The sequence below is a fragment of the Neltuma alba genome, unplaced genomic scaffold, assembly GCF_004799145.2.
Source record: "Neltuma alba isolate B1F8T4 unplaced genomic scaffold, ASM479914v2 tig00007094_pilon, whole genome shotgun sequence".
Classification (NCBI taxonomy): domain Eukaryota; kingdom Viridiplantae; phylum Streptophyta; class Magnoliopsida; order Fabales; family Fabaceae; genus Neltuma; species Neltuma alba.
The window spans coordinates 78,252-96,225 of NW_021634665.1; the positions used below are offsets into that span (position 1 = coordinate 78,252).

The window sequence follows — 17,974 nt, forward strand, 5'->3', positions numbered from 1 at the left end:
TTTGTCCTTTTTCTTTTCTTTTTTTTTTAAATATCAGAGATGCATGTGTGACACTTGGATAGAGATACGAGAAACACGAATATAGGTCCCATCCGCAACATGACTCCCTGCTCGTATCGTTTCTCTTCTGTGCAGTTTAAGAGGGCAATAATGCAGAGATGCATGTGGCTTTTGGGAATGGGGTCCTCAGGGAAAAGGATAAGAACAAACGATGGATGTAATAGTTATATAAAAGTTATCCTGTAAACAAAATTTAAGCCAAGGATAGGATCCCATGTTTTGGTGTTTATAGAAAGAAATACTACTCTATTCTGTAGGTAGGTAACATGTGACCCTAGTAAAATCGAGGACGCAGCCCCAAACGAAGAAACGAAATCAAACTTTTGAGATTCTACAGTGCCGCTTGTTCTTCGAGTTTCATGTATGGGAAAAAATTAAAAAAAAAAAAATCAAATGATGTCCCAGAACCAAGATATGTTTTTTTCCCCCTCCTGTCTTGAGTCTTCCTTTCTCTGCCTCATTCCAGAAAAGACCGATGTCTTTATCCAAAACTCCCCTTTCTTTTATCATTCACGCTTTCAATTTCAACACTTCCTCCAATTTGCAAGCTTGTACAGTAAGTCGTTACTATTATATCTTGATCTCATATTACATCCATATTTTGGGTGAATTGCGTAGTTTTTATCGTATTTGGTTAGTTGAAGAGTCCAATATGAGTTCAATTCACATTATGTGATGAGAACGTAATTCCCTAATTATAAGGGAATTAGCCAGACAGAAAAAAATTGATCGATAAACTGGTAAACACTGTTCACAACCTGGGGATTGGGGATGATCAGCTGTATACCACTAACGACTTTTATGGGTGAGAGCTAATTTGGTATATCTGACAGATTCTCCTGCTCAAAGGTTCAAAGGTTGATTTTTCCTTTTTACTTTTTATTTTACAAAACTTGAACTAGAACAATTACTTTGGATACATTGAATCCTACTTCTAGCAACATGTATCGGTGATTCTAGGCAATTTCTCATCCATCATTTGGTAAGAAAATAGAAACAGACTAACCAGTATAAGAGATAAATTACTGAAGAAACTAAATTACTATCATTCACTTTTCAAGCATCCAAATTCCAACCATTCATGATTCACATAACAATTTACCATCTGAGAATTTATCTTCGCCATGGATTAGATGGATAATGGCATGTTATAACAAGAGCTGTCTCTCGGAAACAGCCGGAGGAACCCAACCTCTCAAGGACAGTCACCTTTCAGAGATTAGTTCGTCCTTCTTCCTATTGAGTCTATCCTATATTTTGCAAATGGCTGCCTCAATATATGTGAGCAGATCTATTGAAGAAGAAGAAGAAATATACAGACATATTTTCTCATACAAATAACTAGCTCTGTCCTCTTCCTGCCTGTTCCACATCTATAGAGCCAGGACCAGGATTACAAGGACCTAACCTTTTGTCTCTGCTTAAAAGCCTCTTCAGTGACCTCAGTCTTGTGGTCATTGGTGATTTCAGCTCATCTTCAGCAAACCTGCTGGCAGAAGGAGACAAAGATGAAGAATTGGTCTCACTCGGTATATCAATCACCATCATTTCATGGCGTCTATTGTTACTGCTACTGCTGGCTGTAGTGGAAGAAGAGGAAGGACCCTCTTCTTCCGAAGATGTATTAATAGAGCTAACTTGAGTCTGGTTCCCCCAAACCAACACATTAGTTGGAAAATTTGGAGACTCAGAACCACCCATAGCAGCTAAAGCTGAATTTTGAAAATTTTCCGCTGCTTGTGATTGGCTACCAATATTCTCTGCTGAATTTTCTCGAACACTTGAACTGCTATTGCATTTAGAGGGTTCAGAAGCAACTGGGTTTCTACAAAGTGGACAGGTAGAATGTGATTGAAACCACATATCTATACAATCCACATGAAAACCATGATTGCATTTGGGTAAAAGCCTCGCTTTTTCTCCTTCCACAAGCTCAGAGAGGCAAACAGCACATTCCAAACCATCTTTAAAATTTTCAGGTTGGTACACTAATACTGGCAAGGACAAAAGCACTGACGGATCGAGTCCACTTCTCTGGCCGCCGTAAATCGCCGGATCTTGCCCAGGGGCGAAGACAAAGCGGCGCCGACGGCGCCGACGAGGCGGTGGAGGAGTGGTTTCTTCTATGCTCCACCAGAACCATTTGGCGTAGAGATGGAGAAACAGAACAAAAATCACCACCATGAAGAGGATTATTATAGCCAGCACCATGATTTTTCCCGTCACTTCAACTGCGGGAGATTCGCCCAATTTGTCATTAGACACTAATGAGTCACCCATGATTCTGGCTTACCCTTTATGTTCTGGCAATTCAAGAAGCTCCTTTTGGAGGCTGCAAATTAAAGCCACCGGGAAGTTTGCAAACGAACCGAATAATAAAAACCCCCGAAGGAAAATCACTCGAATTTGTGGGTTCTCGAGAAGAAAACCATAGAAGTCCAAACTTTTGAAGCTCTGTGAATTTTTGAATGCAAGGAGGAGGAGAAAGAAGAGGAGGAGATGGATTTAGCTTTTGATTCTGGGGATGAGAATGTCAGAGAATAAAGAGGACGAAGAAGTAAGCGAAAACGTGAGAGAATTCAAAGGAGGAAGAAGCAGGAGGAGTAGGAGAACCTGCACAATGGACTTGAGACTTGGACTTTAGGAAGAAGATGACGGCATTGGAGTCTACTCTTAACTCACAAATTCTTAATTAATTGAAATGTGGTTGTGGATCCCTTCAAAAAAGCGGGGAAATTACAAACGTATTGTTGAAAATCAAACCGCCGTGCCTTTCTCCATTTTCCACCGCCTGTCTTTTTCCATCGCGCTTTTTGCGTATACAATCGTATCAGATTTAAATTTAAATTGAGTCGAATCATTCACAAATTATGTACAAAATTTATATTATGTTTCATATAATATAAAAAAAATTGAGAAAAACATCCCTCCACATTAAAATATTTAATGATAAAAACGGCCTAAATCAATGCACCTGCAATCTCTTATGTACAAAAATTACAAAATTACAAAGTATTAATGCTTTTTGTATATAAAAATTTAGTCCTTTTTGCTAATAAGACTTTTAATGGTTGACTTTTTTTCCAATTTTTGCTAACATGTATTCTTTCGAATTTATAAAAACTTTAATCAAATTCTATATTTATATTATTTTACTTTTTTTAATTTTGAAGATTTGAGCTTGTTCTTTTTAATTGAAAATAAATAATACTGCCTTTCATTACCTTTAAAGTCTATCATTTAATTTAAGTGGTAGATGCTTTTATCTTTAATGTTGATTTAAAATTGAGTCTAGTAAACGGAGGAAATTTGATTACAATAGTCCACTCATCTTCAGTGCTTTGAAGAAAATTGGTGTTGATTCTCATTGAAAGATGTTTGTAGTGTCCCTTGCTATTAATTTTTTAAAAATTATACTTAGGAAAAAAAAAGAAAAGAAAATGACAAAATTGGCCAACCTTGTTGACCTCGACGACAATTATTTTACCTAATCCAAACTGACACCAAACGATGGCCATCAGACAAAATTAGAGTGACCGTTAAACTGAAAGGAAAAATAAGAGCTGCATCGTTCAACTTCTTTTATAAGTCCAGATTCAAGTCAATGCCTATCTAATTATTACCTCCAATTTTAATTATAAGAGCTAGTTAACTAACTTGAAGATGTTAAAAAAGAAAGTTAAGTTAGTTATTTTTAATAAATAGGTGTTGTTTTTCTTAAAATATCATTACTAATCAATTGTATTGGCTGAAACTATCATTATTATAAGGACTACCTTGAAAAAAATATAAATGTGAGAGACAAAGTAGATTGATGTCTCGTATTTAGGACCAAAATAAAAATCAAACAAGGTTTTATATTAAGGACTGGAGGTAGTATGTTATTTACATCCTCTACCCATATATAATCAAATATATTAAACTTATCTTGGGTAAGAAAAAATATGGATGGATTTCCTTAAAATATCTCCATGCTTATTTGCATGATAATTATCTCTCGATAAAAATCCTCTACCTGATATGCACAATCAATATGCCCATAGTGAGAGAAAAATTATAAATATAAAAAATAAAATAAATCAAAATTTTATATTTAAAAATAAATCAAACTCTCTAGTTAATTCTCAGACCGGAGACGGAAGAGAGTATTTATTTTTCACATATCTCATAAAATCAATTCAATTAGAATAAAGATGGCACTTATGGTTTAATAGCAAAAATAAAAAATAAAAAATAATGATGCCCTTGTTTCTTTTTCGCCTTTAAGGGCTTGTTTTTTTATTACGGTTTCCAAGTTTATTTGTTCTCCGTTTTTTTTTTTAACCCCTTTATTTCTTTTCCCTTCTTAGCACTCTTCTTTTTATAATAACCTCAAAACTCAAATATGAAGTTGTATGGAGGTTGTATATGAATTTTCTTTTTGCGTTTAATACTCAAATAATCTCCTTCAGGCTTAAAACTGTTTTAAAATAGATTTGTGGATGTGTGTGTGTGAGTAAACTAAACGATCTTTGTGAATTTTGCTCAAAGTGCTAAGCAAATTTTTGACGCAAGGGACTCATTCTGGTTCAAAGAACTTATCCGAGGATTTTCTAATCAGGGAATTGATTTGGGTTTGACTAGTTCAGAAGCATTTAACTATTTTTTCGATTTTATTGTTATTATTAATAATTTTAGCATGTATATATGTGTGTGCGTGTTTGTGATGAAAAGAACGGGCAATATCTACCATATCTGCACAGCGCATGATATGCTGATAACTTTTGCTTTTTCTTGAACTTATTTAAGGTTTGGTTGCAACAGTTTATAAATAATTTTTTAATAATAATTTATGAAATATGTGGTAAATATGTGATAGAAGTAGAGTCGGGAAAACGGGTCGAGCCTGTCGAGCCGACCCGTTTAGACCATGAAATTATGAAGACCGGGCTTAATATTTTTCTCTTAAAATGATAAATAGGCCCTGGAGGGCCGCGGGCCGGCCCTTTTAAGCCTTTTTATAATTTTTTTATTTTTTAATTTTTTTATATAATATTAATGTTATTAATTTTTTACATTGTTAATAATATTTCAAATATTTAGCTATTATTATCATTTTAAAATTAAATTTAGTTTTAGACAATAATTTATCTAATTAAATTTTTAAAAAATGGGTTAATTTGGACTTTAATAGTGATTTGATTTATATTATATGCGTTGATATTTTTAAACTATATATATATTTGATAATAGAATATTTTTATACTTATATACTTGTGATTCTATAATTTGAATTAAAAATTCATGAGTTTCAATAACAATGTTTCTCACATTAAAGTAAAATAATAGTTAGATTGCAAAATTTAAAAATAAAATTCTTATAAAGAAGAAAAATTTGATATTTTTGTTACGAAAGAAAATCATACTTATAAAGAAAAGTAATTAATTATAATGATGATGAAGTTTCAAAAGATTAATGATAGTGTTTATTTATTGCACAATTGCATTATAGATAAAACTTTTAGATGTTGTTATCTTGTTAATAAATGTTTTAGATGTTCTTAGATGTTGATGAATATTTATATATGATGATATTTTATATTTGTGACTTAATTTTAATTTCATTGGTTTATTTTTATATTTTTATAAAAAAATATGATAAATATAAAAAATAGTATTTTTTCTTAAATGGGCCAAAGCCCGCGGGCCAGCCCTGGCCCTGTAGTTTAAGGGCCGGGCCTAGCAAATTGGAGTATTTTTAAAATTTCAGCTCTGAAAGGCCGACCCTTTTAAGCCCATCAGCCATGAAGGGCCGGCCCTGATTCCCAGTTCTAGATAGAAGTTTTATCTCGGTTTATATAAAATGTGCTTATGGAAAATTTTCATCGCTCAGCCATGCCAAACGGGGACTTAATGATTCCAATGATAGTGAAATGCCATGATTCCTAAGTGATAAATTATTATTAAAATAAAAAAGGAAAAAGAAAATTGACTTAGCCTATCCGACATTAAAAGGCATAGGGGTCACCCCAGCCGATCCCATTAACTCTTAGATGTTTTAATTCTGTCTGGTATTCTCACATGCACACATCCTTTATTCTCCCCCATCTTTTCTTTCCAGGCCAATATAAGAAGATCCAAATCTTTGTCCCTTAACTTTTTCCATGTTCGAACAAAAAAAAATTGCTATGCGAATATTTTTTAATCAATGTAAAACGTAAAAACTCTAACATATCACAATGATTAGTTTTTAAGAATTCGTATAATGCACAATCCCACATCACGTTAACTTATAGTACATATAGTTAAATTAATTCTGCCTCTTCAGATAATTTTATCAATGACATTTTTTTTCATAAATTTAATGTAGCAACAGATTATGAGCATGAGAACTAATGTTTATAATTCATAAAATTATAAAAACTTAATAAACAATTACAGAGATCTAACTAAAAAATAAGTAAAGTACAATGGCTAACAAATTAACTGTTCTAAAAATATTTTACAGAGAATCAGAGGGACTATTTGTTTTTTTTTTTTAAGGCTCTGGATGCCTTTTATGCTTTCCTTGTGCGCATAATATTCATAATAAACAATTTCTTAATTTACACTCACTCTAATATCATATATAAGTTTTAAATAACCTAATCGATAAAATTAGTTAAAAGTAATAAATAAATTTAAAATAATTTTTTAAAACTTACTCTTGTTTATTAAGAGCATAGATGAGAGACAATACATGACAAAAATGATAAAAAAATGGGAATAATATTAATAAGAGAGAGAGGACTAAATATAATGAACTAAAAGCAAAATATGAAAAAAAGAGAGAATAGTAAATGTTTAGACCAACTCAAAAATAAAACTTATATTTTAAATCAGGCTCACCTTTAAAAATAAAAATTATATGTAGGACTGCAAGAGAGTATATAAAATTTAATTTAAATGGAGGGATGGATTGGGGGGGGGGGGGAAGGGGCTGAAAGGTCCCATTGAAGAAGGAACTAGACGCAATTTAAAATTGAAACGCACTTGTTGCCATGATTTGGGGTATAAGCTGGCTCACCCGTCCCCCAAAGTCAAGATCTTTGCTTCTAGTCTTCGACAAAATCATTATTTGATCTTTTCCCAATTATAGCCATTCATGCCATTTTAACCTTTTCTGTCTTTTCAATTTTCGGCCCAAAAAAATTTCTATCTTAAAAAAAAAAACAATTGTGCATTAATTACGATATTGATTTAAACTTACTTTCAAATAATTATATAGTTTAATTCATAAGCACATAAAAGATTTGTGTGCGTACTTTGAATTTACCAGATTTTTAACGAGTTTAACGTATTTTGCGGGTTTTCCATGTACTGTTGTCGGGAAAAAAATTATTTAATTTGATTCATTATGTCACATTATCGGATTACAATTTTAAAATGACATTGTTTTGCCTAACGCAAGCAAGGAACTGAATTACTCCTCTTATCCTTAATATAGAACTTAATTATTGAGTTAATTTTAGTCTTAAATATAAAACATATTTATCATGATTATCAATTTTTTAAAATTACCATTATAGATACCCCCTCAAACATAATTAAGTAGAAGAGGGTTACTAAAGAAGATGATTTTGGTATTTTAGAAAAAATATGTCATATTTTTTATAATTAATTAACTTATCTGACTTTTTTAATTTAATCAGATTAGTTAGATAGGTCTTATATTAAAGATTGGAGGAGTATTACAATTGTATTCACTCGTTTTAATCTAAACCTATTAGATAATGTTATTTGGACGAGCTCAAATAATGAGGGTAAACTATAAATAAAAAAAAGAGTTTAAATACTTCTGATGCCCCCCCAAAAAAAAAAAAAACCCTCTGCCAATATGTGTAATATCAGAATTCAGAAGTAGCAATGGATCAGTTTAATTAATATTGGGTAGTAGTTGAACTTCTAGTTAGTTCACTTTAAGTGGCATGCATATTTTTTTTATTGTTTTTAATTTGAAAGTGAATATTACCTATATAAGGGCGAGGGCTGGGGTAGTATAATACTATAATTTATTAAAGCTATATATAAAATGTAAAAATGAATTAAAGCAGACTATTCATTCTTAATATCAGCCTCAAAAGTAGGCTTTTCATAAAGATGCAATTATGGCCGATGCAGCACATGTCCCTCTGCTGCTCAGTGCATACTCAATACTCCACTTTATTTAAATTTTATGCACGCAAAACATAAATACTGTGTCAAAATATTAATATAAGATTTAGTTTATATTAAATATTAGAAATAGTACATATGTCATATGCGCTAGTTTAAGTATTAATTAAGATGTTTATTTTGATTTTAAATGACACTGATATATATACATTAATCTTTTCAGTCTTAATATATAAAACTTATTTTGTAATATGATTTATTTTAATTTTAAATGACACTAATATATATTATTCTTTCTAATTTTAAATATAAGATTTATTTTGTAGTATAAAATTACACTATAAAAGAAGTCTTATATTTATGAATTTTATAAATTTATTTATTTTATCTATTATCCATATATTGATAATATATATTAAATAACTATTTTTTTAGTTTTCATTGCAAATGATTAAAACATAATATTGTAGAAGGAATTAACACATTTTTTATAAATAAGTAACTTAACTAATTTTTTTAATCTATATAAATTAATTATTTATTTTATCCATTGTGTGATTTTAAATTTTAATTTTTTTGCTAAAAAATTATAAATTTTTATTTTTATGTTTAAAGAGGCTAAAATATAAAACAGGCATAATCTTCACAAATGTACAGGCGAGGTGGCTAACTTGGTAGAAATCTAACAAATGGTACTGATAAATTTTTTGCAACAGCACATAGTGTTAGAGAGTATTTAAGTAAAAATTAAATCATAGTTTTAAAAATAATTTTATAATATATGAAGTGAGAATGTGGAAAGAGTTTTATTTTGATTTATGTGAAAAATATTTTAGACACCCTTAGACAAAGACGGTAATTTTATAATAATAATAATTATTATAATACGTATTTTAATGTTTTAATCTCTACTTTTTGTATAAAAAAAAAATCTCCACGGCACGAGGATCTGTAGCTTGTAATTTGTATGCTTTTTATAAAGTGACACGTCTAATCTAGGGGCGGGGCCGCAAAAGATGAGCCGGAAATTAATTAGATAAGGTCAAAATATTCCTTCCCTTCTCTCTCTCTCTCTCTGTTTTTTTCCCCTTTTTCTCCTTCACATATCTGACACAATTTTTCTCCCTTGCAATTATAAGGGTGAAACTTGAAATAAGGGTCCGATAACTTTTGGATAGATTTATCATTTATCAAAACTTTTTTTTTTCAAGCGCAAAAAAAAGAGCTTGACCTTTAATTTTGTTTATGCAAGTGAGGAGTGAATATATTCTCCTGTATCGTGATGATAGAATAATGTAATTTTAATTAAAATTTAGACTCCTATTTTTATTTCAAATAAGTAAACGAAATGAACATGCGAGAGGAATCAAATACTAAACAAAACTTAGAACATGCTACTCCATCCAGACAGGAAAAAATGTTGATGGGTATCTAGGCACTTCTCATAGTTTAATAATCTAAGTGCTTAGATGTGCATATGGTTTCTAATTTAGCAAAAAAAATATTTCGAGTAATATTTTCATTCGAGATCGTTCAAGAATCATGCTTAGATCAAAGAATACGATGATGCGCGTCCTTTTTTTTTAAAAAATTTTTTTTGGAGTGGTTCTCTAGCAAATAGAACATGTATATAATTTTATTGACAAATATATATATTGAATCAATACCATGATATTGCATATTTTTTATTTTTGGATTAAAAACTATACTTCAATTTAATTTTGACGCCAATAAGATTACATTAAGTTTAGCTATGATTGATGTTACATTAACAGTGAATTCTCTTCTTCACTCAAAAACACAGTAATTTCTCTTCTTTTGCCGAGACTCTTTTTACCTATTTCTATCTTAGGCCCATACACTAAAGGCCCAATATTATGACATCAATATTCATTCAGTATAATTTAATATAAATTACAATGCCTCAAATATGAAATATGAGTGCCTCAAATATGAGGATACCCGTAGTTAGCAAAAAAAATATAAATTATATTTTTCAAAAAAAATATGAATTATAAAATGTTTAAAGACTCATATTTTCCCCGAGCTAGCTTAAATAATTTTGCGTCCTTGTCTTTTTGGTCAGAAAATAATTTTGTGTCTAGCAAAGCATAATGTTTTTGAAAGGGATCCTGAAAACGCATAGAAGGCCCATGAAGTGTGTTTCCACAGTGCGTTCACAACGGCCCACTGTTCAATAATCCAATTCTGGCCCATACCACTCAAAGCCCCATATAAGAAGATTATACTACCTCCGATCCTAATTATAAGATTCAGTTGACTAATTTGAAGAGATTAAAGAAAGAATTTAAGTTAGTTATTTGTAATAAATAGGTGTTGTCTTTTTTAAAATATCCTTACTAATCAACTAGCTGGAACTACAATTATTAGAAAGACTATCTTGAAAAAAAATACATAAATATGAGAGACAAAGTGAATTGGGTTCTTATATTTAGAATCAAAATAAATATAAATAGTAGAAATTAAGAAATATCTGCTGGCTTTGGGATTTGCGGGCTCTTTCCTAGTGAGTACTCTTCTCGTTTTGTTATCCAATTCTGGCTCGCTCTTCGTCACTTGTGGATGTGCGTGGCTGCTCCTGCGTCGTGCATTTCCCCGTTAACTGGCTTAGCCTTCTCTGCCCGGTGTAGATTGATTCTCGCTTTCACTGCATATACTTCTTCTGTAGTGACTCAATTCTCAGTCACTTCAGTTCAACGCTTCAAGAGCGATTCCAAAAGGAGCATAAGTTGATGCTGTCTCCTCCAAGTTATGCACTCTTCATGTCAGTGTAGATTGCTGAATGAGTTCCCATGCCTTTACTGGGTACGCTCTCCTACGCCCTTTTCTCTTTCTGTTCTGTGCTTTTCTGGCTCATTCTCTCCTTTGTTATCGTCTTCCATTTCTTTTTCTACTTCTGTTAATGTGTTCTTGACTAACTGTTGAGGATTTAAGCTTAAAGAGCCATTTGTATCCATCATCTGAATATATCGTATGGTACCGGCGGCTTCTACTATCCTTGAATTTGACTTCCTCTTATGGCAAAAAAAATGACCTCCGTTAATTTCAGAGTCATTCTTTTTGTTTATTAGTTCTAGCAGATAATGATACTATTCATTCTTGATTTTTTGCCCCCTTCCATTTTTGAATTTTGTGACCAGAGATCGCAAATGCGCAGCCCTACTTCCACTATACTTCGTGTTCACTCCGAGCTCAAAAGCCTCTTCATGGTAAAATAGCATCAATTTCGTTTACATATGGTAAAGAGCTGAGGCTTCCTTGTGCTTGGAAATCTTTGGAAAAGTTTAAAAAGGTGAGATTCAATGAGGGACGTCGTGAGTGGTCGAGGGGCAGACTGTTGATTAAAGCAGTTGCTACTCTTGAACCAAAGAGATTGGCTGCAGATGAAGATAAATGTTTGAGTTTTAAGGACTCAGATGCGGGTGTAAATTCTAACCGGCCTGTAGTTCGGCATGACTCTTGTAATGAGGAGCCAGAAGAACTTGATGAGAAGGAGAAGATGAGAAGAATGAGAATTTCAAAAGCAAATTCAGGAAACACACCATGGAACAAAGGCAGGAAGCATAGTCCTGGTAAATTAATCATTGTAGTTCCTTGTTTCACTTTCCAGTGACTTATATCTTCATCTATCCTTTTTTCCGAGTTCTAAAATCTTTTCAAATGTTGACTTTGTCTGCAGAAACTTTACAGAAAATCAGGGAAAGGACCAGGCTGGCTATGCAGAACCCAAAGGTGATGTCATGTAAGAATGTCTTTAAATTGTGATATCAAGTAACATAACATCCTTTCCTTTCTTTTTTTTTTTGTGTTATGAAAATTCTACAATGCATGATCACTCACCAGCAACGGATTTAGATTCTTCAGGCAGACCAGACATTGATTCTACTTCTTCATGGTGGCCTAATTTTTCTTGATAGGAAAAACTGCAAAGGACTATAACTTGAAGAAATGAAGTCTAGGAACCTTTTATATTTTTCATATTCTTAACAGGAAATCAATTCCTATTTTTGTTAAGTTTGTCCCTCTCAAAGCACATATATAAGTGACTTGCACTTTTAAAATAATGACAACTACAATTCCATAGCTACAATTTTGATGCTAATAATAATTTCCTTATATCCTTTACTGCATTATTCCAGATTTTGATATAATATATTGCTCCCTCCGATTCACAAAATTACCCCTTTGGGATTTTGTTATACAAACCAGGAATAATAATAATTATATAACCTGGATCATAGCAAACTTTAATGGTACTTTACTAAAACACACTTGTCTTAAATAATCTTTTAGATACACTATCTGATAGTTGTTTTTTAAGGGAGAATTACCAAGAGGTACCTAGGAAGAAATTTAATTATCAAAAAGTCCCAATGATAAGTGATCAGTTTGAACTTATTGTTATTTCCTACTCTAGAATTTGTCATTGCTTACATTTGTCAATGGACTTTAAGGTAATTAAATCCTTTCTTGGGGACCTGATTATAATTCTTCCTTTTTATATGTGTGTACTCCACCTTCCAACATCTTTGTAATGAAGGGTAAAATTGTAAAACAAATAATTAATATACTTCATTGAAATTCTAAAGTGACAAATAGTTTAAAAAATCAGAAAAACTCCAAGGTGACAATTTTCGTGAACCAGGAGGGAGTAAAATGTTCTTTCCAGCAGTTTCCCTGACCCCACCCAAGTAAAGTAAGCTCATCTTTGATGACTTCTCTAGTTTTGGTTGTTTTTCAATTTCTAAGTAATGTACTTATAGAAGATCCCCCACCCCCTCAATGAGTCAAATTAATTCTTAACTTTGTCTTATTGGCTAGCCAGATTGAGCATATCTGAAAATGTAGTTTCTAAAATTCAAATCTTGCATCTATTACCTGGCCTTTGTTTCGTTTAACAACTTCTTAGTTGAGCTGTAACTTTAATGGCAATTATCGATGGGGATTAGTTAGTGTTCACATTACTCGACTAGTCAGGTTTTAATAATGTATTTGACTTGGATTGTTGATTAGATTTTTTTCACTCTGGCTGACATTATTCCAATAATTAATTTTCTTGACAAAATTCTGTGATGCAGGTCCGAATGAAGTTGGTTGATCTTGGACACGCACAAACGTGAGTATATATGCTGCCTCACTTGAACTTGTTTACTATTGAGGGGCCATTTGGTCCACTGGACCCACCATAGTGTGTTTTTTTTTCCTTTTTCGCGAATGGATACCATAGGATTCAAGATTCTCATGCTTGATATGGCAATTGAAGTTGTGAAAGAAATGGTGCATGACGCATGACATGTAAGGTTTATGTGCCATGGGTTCAAGGCTAAAACTTTAGGGATGTGAGATCTCCACAGTTTTTTGGTGATATGAAATGCCACTAAAAAGGAGCTCGTCTCAACCATAGTCCTTGAATGCCACCAGACATTTTAGATATGAACAAGAATACATTAGAATCTCATATACTTCTTGACATCCAAGATACTTGAATAACGATGATGGCGTGCGAAAAAGCTCCTAAATTTATACTAGGCCAATGAAGTTCTTTGATGCCTATCACCTATTTATTTTGATATAAATACTCTCATTTGATGATAACCTGTTCTCTCCGTGCATTATACTGAATTCAGCCTTCTTTATTGGTTGTGCAGCATGGCAACAAGACAGAAGATTGGCATTGGAGTGAGAAAGGGTTGGGAAAGAAGGATGGCAAAAAGGATGGTGCAGGAAGCTTGTATCTTTGAGTGGCAGAATTTAATTGCAGAAGCTTCTAGACAGGGCTTTGTTGGCGAGGAAGAGATGCAATGGAAATCTTATGAAACTCTGAATGAACAGCTGCAGCAGGAGTGGCTCGAGAGTATTGAACAAAGGAAAATTATGCAAAGGGCACCTCATAGTAAAAGAGCACCCAAATCTCTTGAGCAGAGAAGGAAGATTGCTGAAGCCATCTCTGCAAAATGGGCCGATCCCGTAAGCATATGTCAACACCTTGAAGTTGCATGCTTTATGGTTCCACTTTCACAGCACGCCAAACTCTGCCAGTTATTGCACTTAGCTAACAGATTGCCAGCCTTGCACATTAGGTCACATAAAAGAGGGTAGTAATGAACAGGCTACCCGTCCAGCACGCTAGTGATGTCTCGTAGAAGTGGCTAGAAATTAATTTCCCTGCCATTAACTGTTGCATATCTCTCACCTTGGCATTAGTTATATTTGGTTACTACAGCTTCTAGATTTGTGCATTGATATTTATGATACTTTAAATCTAAATCCGGACCCACATGTTCAATACTCTGTGTATGGTCGTAACATCGCCAATTTTTTATGATCATGCCCCTTAAGATTTCCTTTCAAACATATTTGTTCGAATTCATGTGAAACCTAAAAGTTTGCGATATGATGCTGAGTGGTAGTTTAAGTGTTTCACTATTCTGTTGCCAATTGATCTTTGTTTCACATGTCAAAAGGCTGCAGTCAGAGGGGTTAAACGTCTAGAAACGTAGGTTGCGTGTTTTAGATGGAGATTTTATTCCCTGATTACACTTTTATGGTCTACCATTGTCTTCTGCCAAGAATTGGTATAAGTCCATGCACATTTTCGTGTTGCCTATCGTCAGCTTCCCCTCGACCCTTATCTATATGACTACTGAGTTTCGTTTATTCAATTATCCTGTTTCTCAAATGGTTTATTCGTTCAAAGTACTCCTATCCAGCATCAAGATGATCGTGGAACAGATATGTTTGACATCGTTTATTTTGTTCTTTTCTTCTGATGGTCTCGTGTATATTTTGAGCTTCTTACTTAAGCCATCATTTAACTTTTAAATTTTGAGCTTTAATTTTGTCATCACCGGCTAGAGTTGTTAGCATGTTTCCTGACCTACTTTTGTTTTTTAATTTTCAAATAGGAATACCGTCAAAGAGTTTGCTCTGCATTGGCCAAGTATCATGGTACTTCTGATAAAACTGAAAGGAAACCAAGGAGAAAGCCAAGCGATGGTACAGAATCCCCTAGGAGGAACTCTGTAAAGAAAAGTTCTAGTGAAACTAGAAGTTTTGCCAAGAGTAATGAGAGAGTTCTTACTCAAAAGCTGCGAAGAAGAAAATCTCCTGTTTACAAGGATCCTTTAGCGAGTTTTAAGTTTGACATGATAATGAACATCAGAGCACAAAGAGCTGCTGCAGAAACCAAACAGACTGAGGCCGTTGAACGCGCAAGGTAAATTCATCTTTACTTGCACTCGTGGCAGAATATTATTCCTTTACTTCTCAGTTGAATTGAATTTTACTATTGAGTTTCTGTGTAGACCCAAAGTCCAAAGTTTATGCCTTCATTGAACTTCCCTCCTCTTTTTAAGGACTTTAAACTATGGCTTAACGATTAATGAATTTTACTGTGATCGAATTGAATCATCTGCTTTGAAAGCTTTGTCAAATGAAGTTAACTAGTATATTCGTGACATGATATGCAACTGTGCAGACTATTAATTGCTGAAGCTGAGAAGGCTGCCAACGCGCTTGAGGTTGCTGCAACCAAGAGTCCTATTGCACAAGCTTCCCTCATAGAAACCAGAAAGCTTATAAATGAAGCTATTCAATCACTTGAATCCATTGAAACACAACTTGCAACTGAGAGTACTGTTTCTTCTTCTGGTTCCTTGAGCGAGATTGATCGGGGAGAAGGTGCAACACTGGAGACTTCAAACCAATCAGATACTGGCCCAGTAAATGGGCACAAAGCATTACCATCAAGTGATTACAAGTTACCTGATGGCAAATTTCCCCTGCATGAGTTAATTAATGGTGATCTAAAGCTTCACCTTTCAACCACCAACGATATTGCCTCCTCTGCTTTGAGTTTTGAAAGTGAATCGGATTCAACAAATCAACCAAAGGAAACCCTACAAGACCCGGGCATGGAGCACAAGGCAGACCCATCTCCTCCAGGGATGGAAATTCAATCTGTTAAAGATGAAACGCCCTCAAAATCACTTACTGTAACTAAGAAGTGGGTTCGTGGAAGACTGGTCGAAGTAGTTGAAGAAACTCATTAGAAATGATATAAAGATTAGTTCAGTTTTAAACGCTATGATAGATACCACAATTCATTAATTTTCATTGTCATCATTATTTTCTTACTCATTTCTTCTTTCAATCTTTCCCTCTTAAGTGTGCGTGCGTGAATGTGTAGGTTCCCATGGCTTTAAGTTTTCTGTGTTACTCTTGACAACCTGGAAGTCTCTCTCTTGCGACTTGTCTTTGATATTTGAAAAAGAGAAGCAAAAGAGTCAATAGATTGGGACAGGAGGGTCATAAAAAATAACATAGACAACAACTTATATCACATCTATTTGAACTGCACAATGCTGATTTCGTTTGGGTCCTGACCAACTACGACAAAATCTATCCATCAGAAGAATGATCAGACGTGGGGGAAGAGTTCACATGGGATTCCACTGTCTTCTCAATCTGTTTCCTCCTGGCTTCTCTCTCTTCTTTCGCTTTCTGAATTTCCCTTTCCACTTCGTCCTTCTGCAGAACCACACAGAACGGAATTCTCAGTCCCCAAAGAAGACAATACAAAAATTCGATATCTCATAAATGGTTAGCACAGATATAAATCACAAATATATCAATCTCGTTACATTGATGGCATCAGGTACAGGCAACTTAACCCCATGAACTGCAGCCCTGTTGGAAGCCTTTGAAGTCATGAGCTTCCACTGACCAGTGCTCATCCATTTCCTGCAAAGCAAGAGGGCCTTTCTTGTCCTCTCCATGCCAATCAATTCAGCGGCAAAAAAATTACACTGCTTTAACTTCAGTTTCCAGTACATGCATTTCATGTTCATGATATCCCTGCCTCCACTTTTTAAAGAGTTTATGGCATGATGAAATATGGCTTCCTCTAGAGGCCTCCACTTCATGCCCCTGTATTACGTGGCATCAAATGACCATAGCTGCGTGTCTTGGTACTTTGATCTGAGCTGGTTTTTTTCTTCCCCTTTTAGTACCGAAACCTTCCGGAATGGTTAAAAGATAACTCTTTGATTCTTGTCTTGAACCATCTATTAATTTCTACTCATTTCCACTCTACTTCTCAATAAGTCTGCACTTTATAAATAAAAATGGCATCCATTTTCAGCATGCCAATGATTTTCTCTAATCAAGATTAACTGAAGCTTTGGAAAATAATTATGTGTGCTCACCACATCACATAAAAATGAAGTCTAGAGGTATTAATTAGAAAATCTCGGTTTAAATTGGTCATTCAAAAACTTTTCCTTTATTGCAGAATATGTTTAAGGACTTAAATGTAATAAAAAAAATTAAGTTATTCTCAAATTTTAGATAATTTTTATAAACTTTTAATAAAATTACAGTTTAAATAATTTCAACAATAATTTTGTCAAAACTTTAAAATAAGTGTCTAAAACTAGTAACTTCTATTCTTTAGTAGTATTTATAATTTTTAAGATCTCTGTAATATCTCCTGTCAAGTTTAGGTCCTACTATTTATTTTTCTTCTCATTTCTAATATCAATTAATTTTTTTTAAGTGATTTGCAAAGGATTTTATATGAATAAGTGTTCTTTTATTGAATAAATTGTTTTAAAAAGGGATAAAGTGACCTATCGTAATGTGGATTCAGTGGCTAAAGAGTTGGACACTTTTATCAAAAGAAAGGGTTTTGATTCCTAAAATTGTTGCGGTGCTTGGAGAGGCATATTCAAAGCCAAGGCTTTATGGATGAGCCCAACTC

At 33.4% G+C, this 17,974-nt stretch overlaps 2 protein-coding genes across 3 annotated transcripts; one reads left to right on the top strand and one right to left on the bottom strand.

Annotated features, from left to right (window-relative positions):
• Nucleotides 1-1,082: 1,082 nt before the first annotated feature.
• On the bottom strand, nucleotides 1,083-2,702 carry LOC114751758 (RING-H2 finger protein ATL3-like). Its single transcript, XM_028940426.1, has one exon. The coding sequence runs from the start codon at nucleotides 2,338-2,340 to the stop codon at nucleotides 1,402-1,404; it is 939 nt and encodes a 312-aa protein (XP_028796259.1). The 5' UTR covers nucleotides 2,341-2,702; the 3' UTR covers nucleotides 1,083-1,401.
• Nucleotides 2,703-10,760: 8,058 nt separating this feature from the next.
• On the top strand, nucleotides 10,761-16,351 carry LOC114751766 (uncharacterized). 2 transcript variants are annotated; one of them, XM_028940436.1, is made up of 7 exons: nucleotides 10,761-11,019; nucleotides 11,355-11,786; nucleotides 11,894-11,946; nucleotides 13,293-13,330; nucleotides 13,863-14,181; nucleotides 15,120-15,430; nucleotides 15,692-16,351. In XM_028940436.1, the coding sequence occupies exons 1-7, from the start codon at nucleotides 11,007-11,009 to the stop codon at nucleotides 16,263-16,265; spliced, it is 1,740 nt and encodes a 579-aa protein (XP_028796269.1). In that variant the 5' UTR covers nucleotides 10,761-11,006; the 3' UTR covers nucleotides 16,266-16,351. The 2 variants fall into 2 exon arrangements, with proteins under 2 accessions (XP_028796269.1, XP_028796268.1); XM_028940435.1 differs by having other exon boundaries at nucleotides 11,372-11,786.
• Nucleotides 16,352-17,974: the final 1,623 nt, after the last annotated feature.

What these genes read in the sequence shown, in the direction of transcription:
- LOC114751766 (XM_028940435.1), top strand. Translation starts at nt 10,966, where the DNA reads ATGCACTCTTCATGTCAGTGTAGATTGCTGAATGAGTTCCCATGCCTT. An exon ending in GATCTTGGACACGCACAAAC is followed by an intron (nt 13,331 to 13,862) that starts GTGAGTATATAT and finishes TTGGTTGTGCAG; the next exon opens with CATGGCAACAAGACAGAAGA. An exon ending in GAGGCCGTTGAACGCGCAAG is followed by an intron (nt 15,431 to 15,691) that starts GTAAATTCATCT and finishes GCAACTGTGCAG; the next exon opens with ACTATTAATTGCTGAAGCTG.
- LOC114751758 (XM_028940426.1), bottom strand. Translation starts at nt 2,340, where the DNA reads ATGGGTGACTCATTAGTGTCTAATGACAAATTGGGCGAATCTCCCGCA.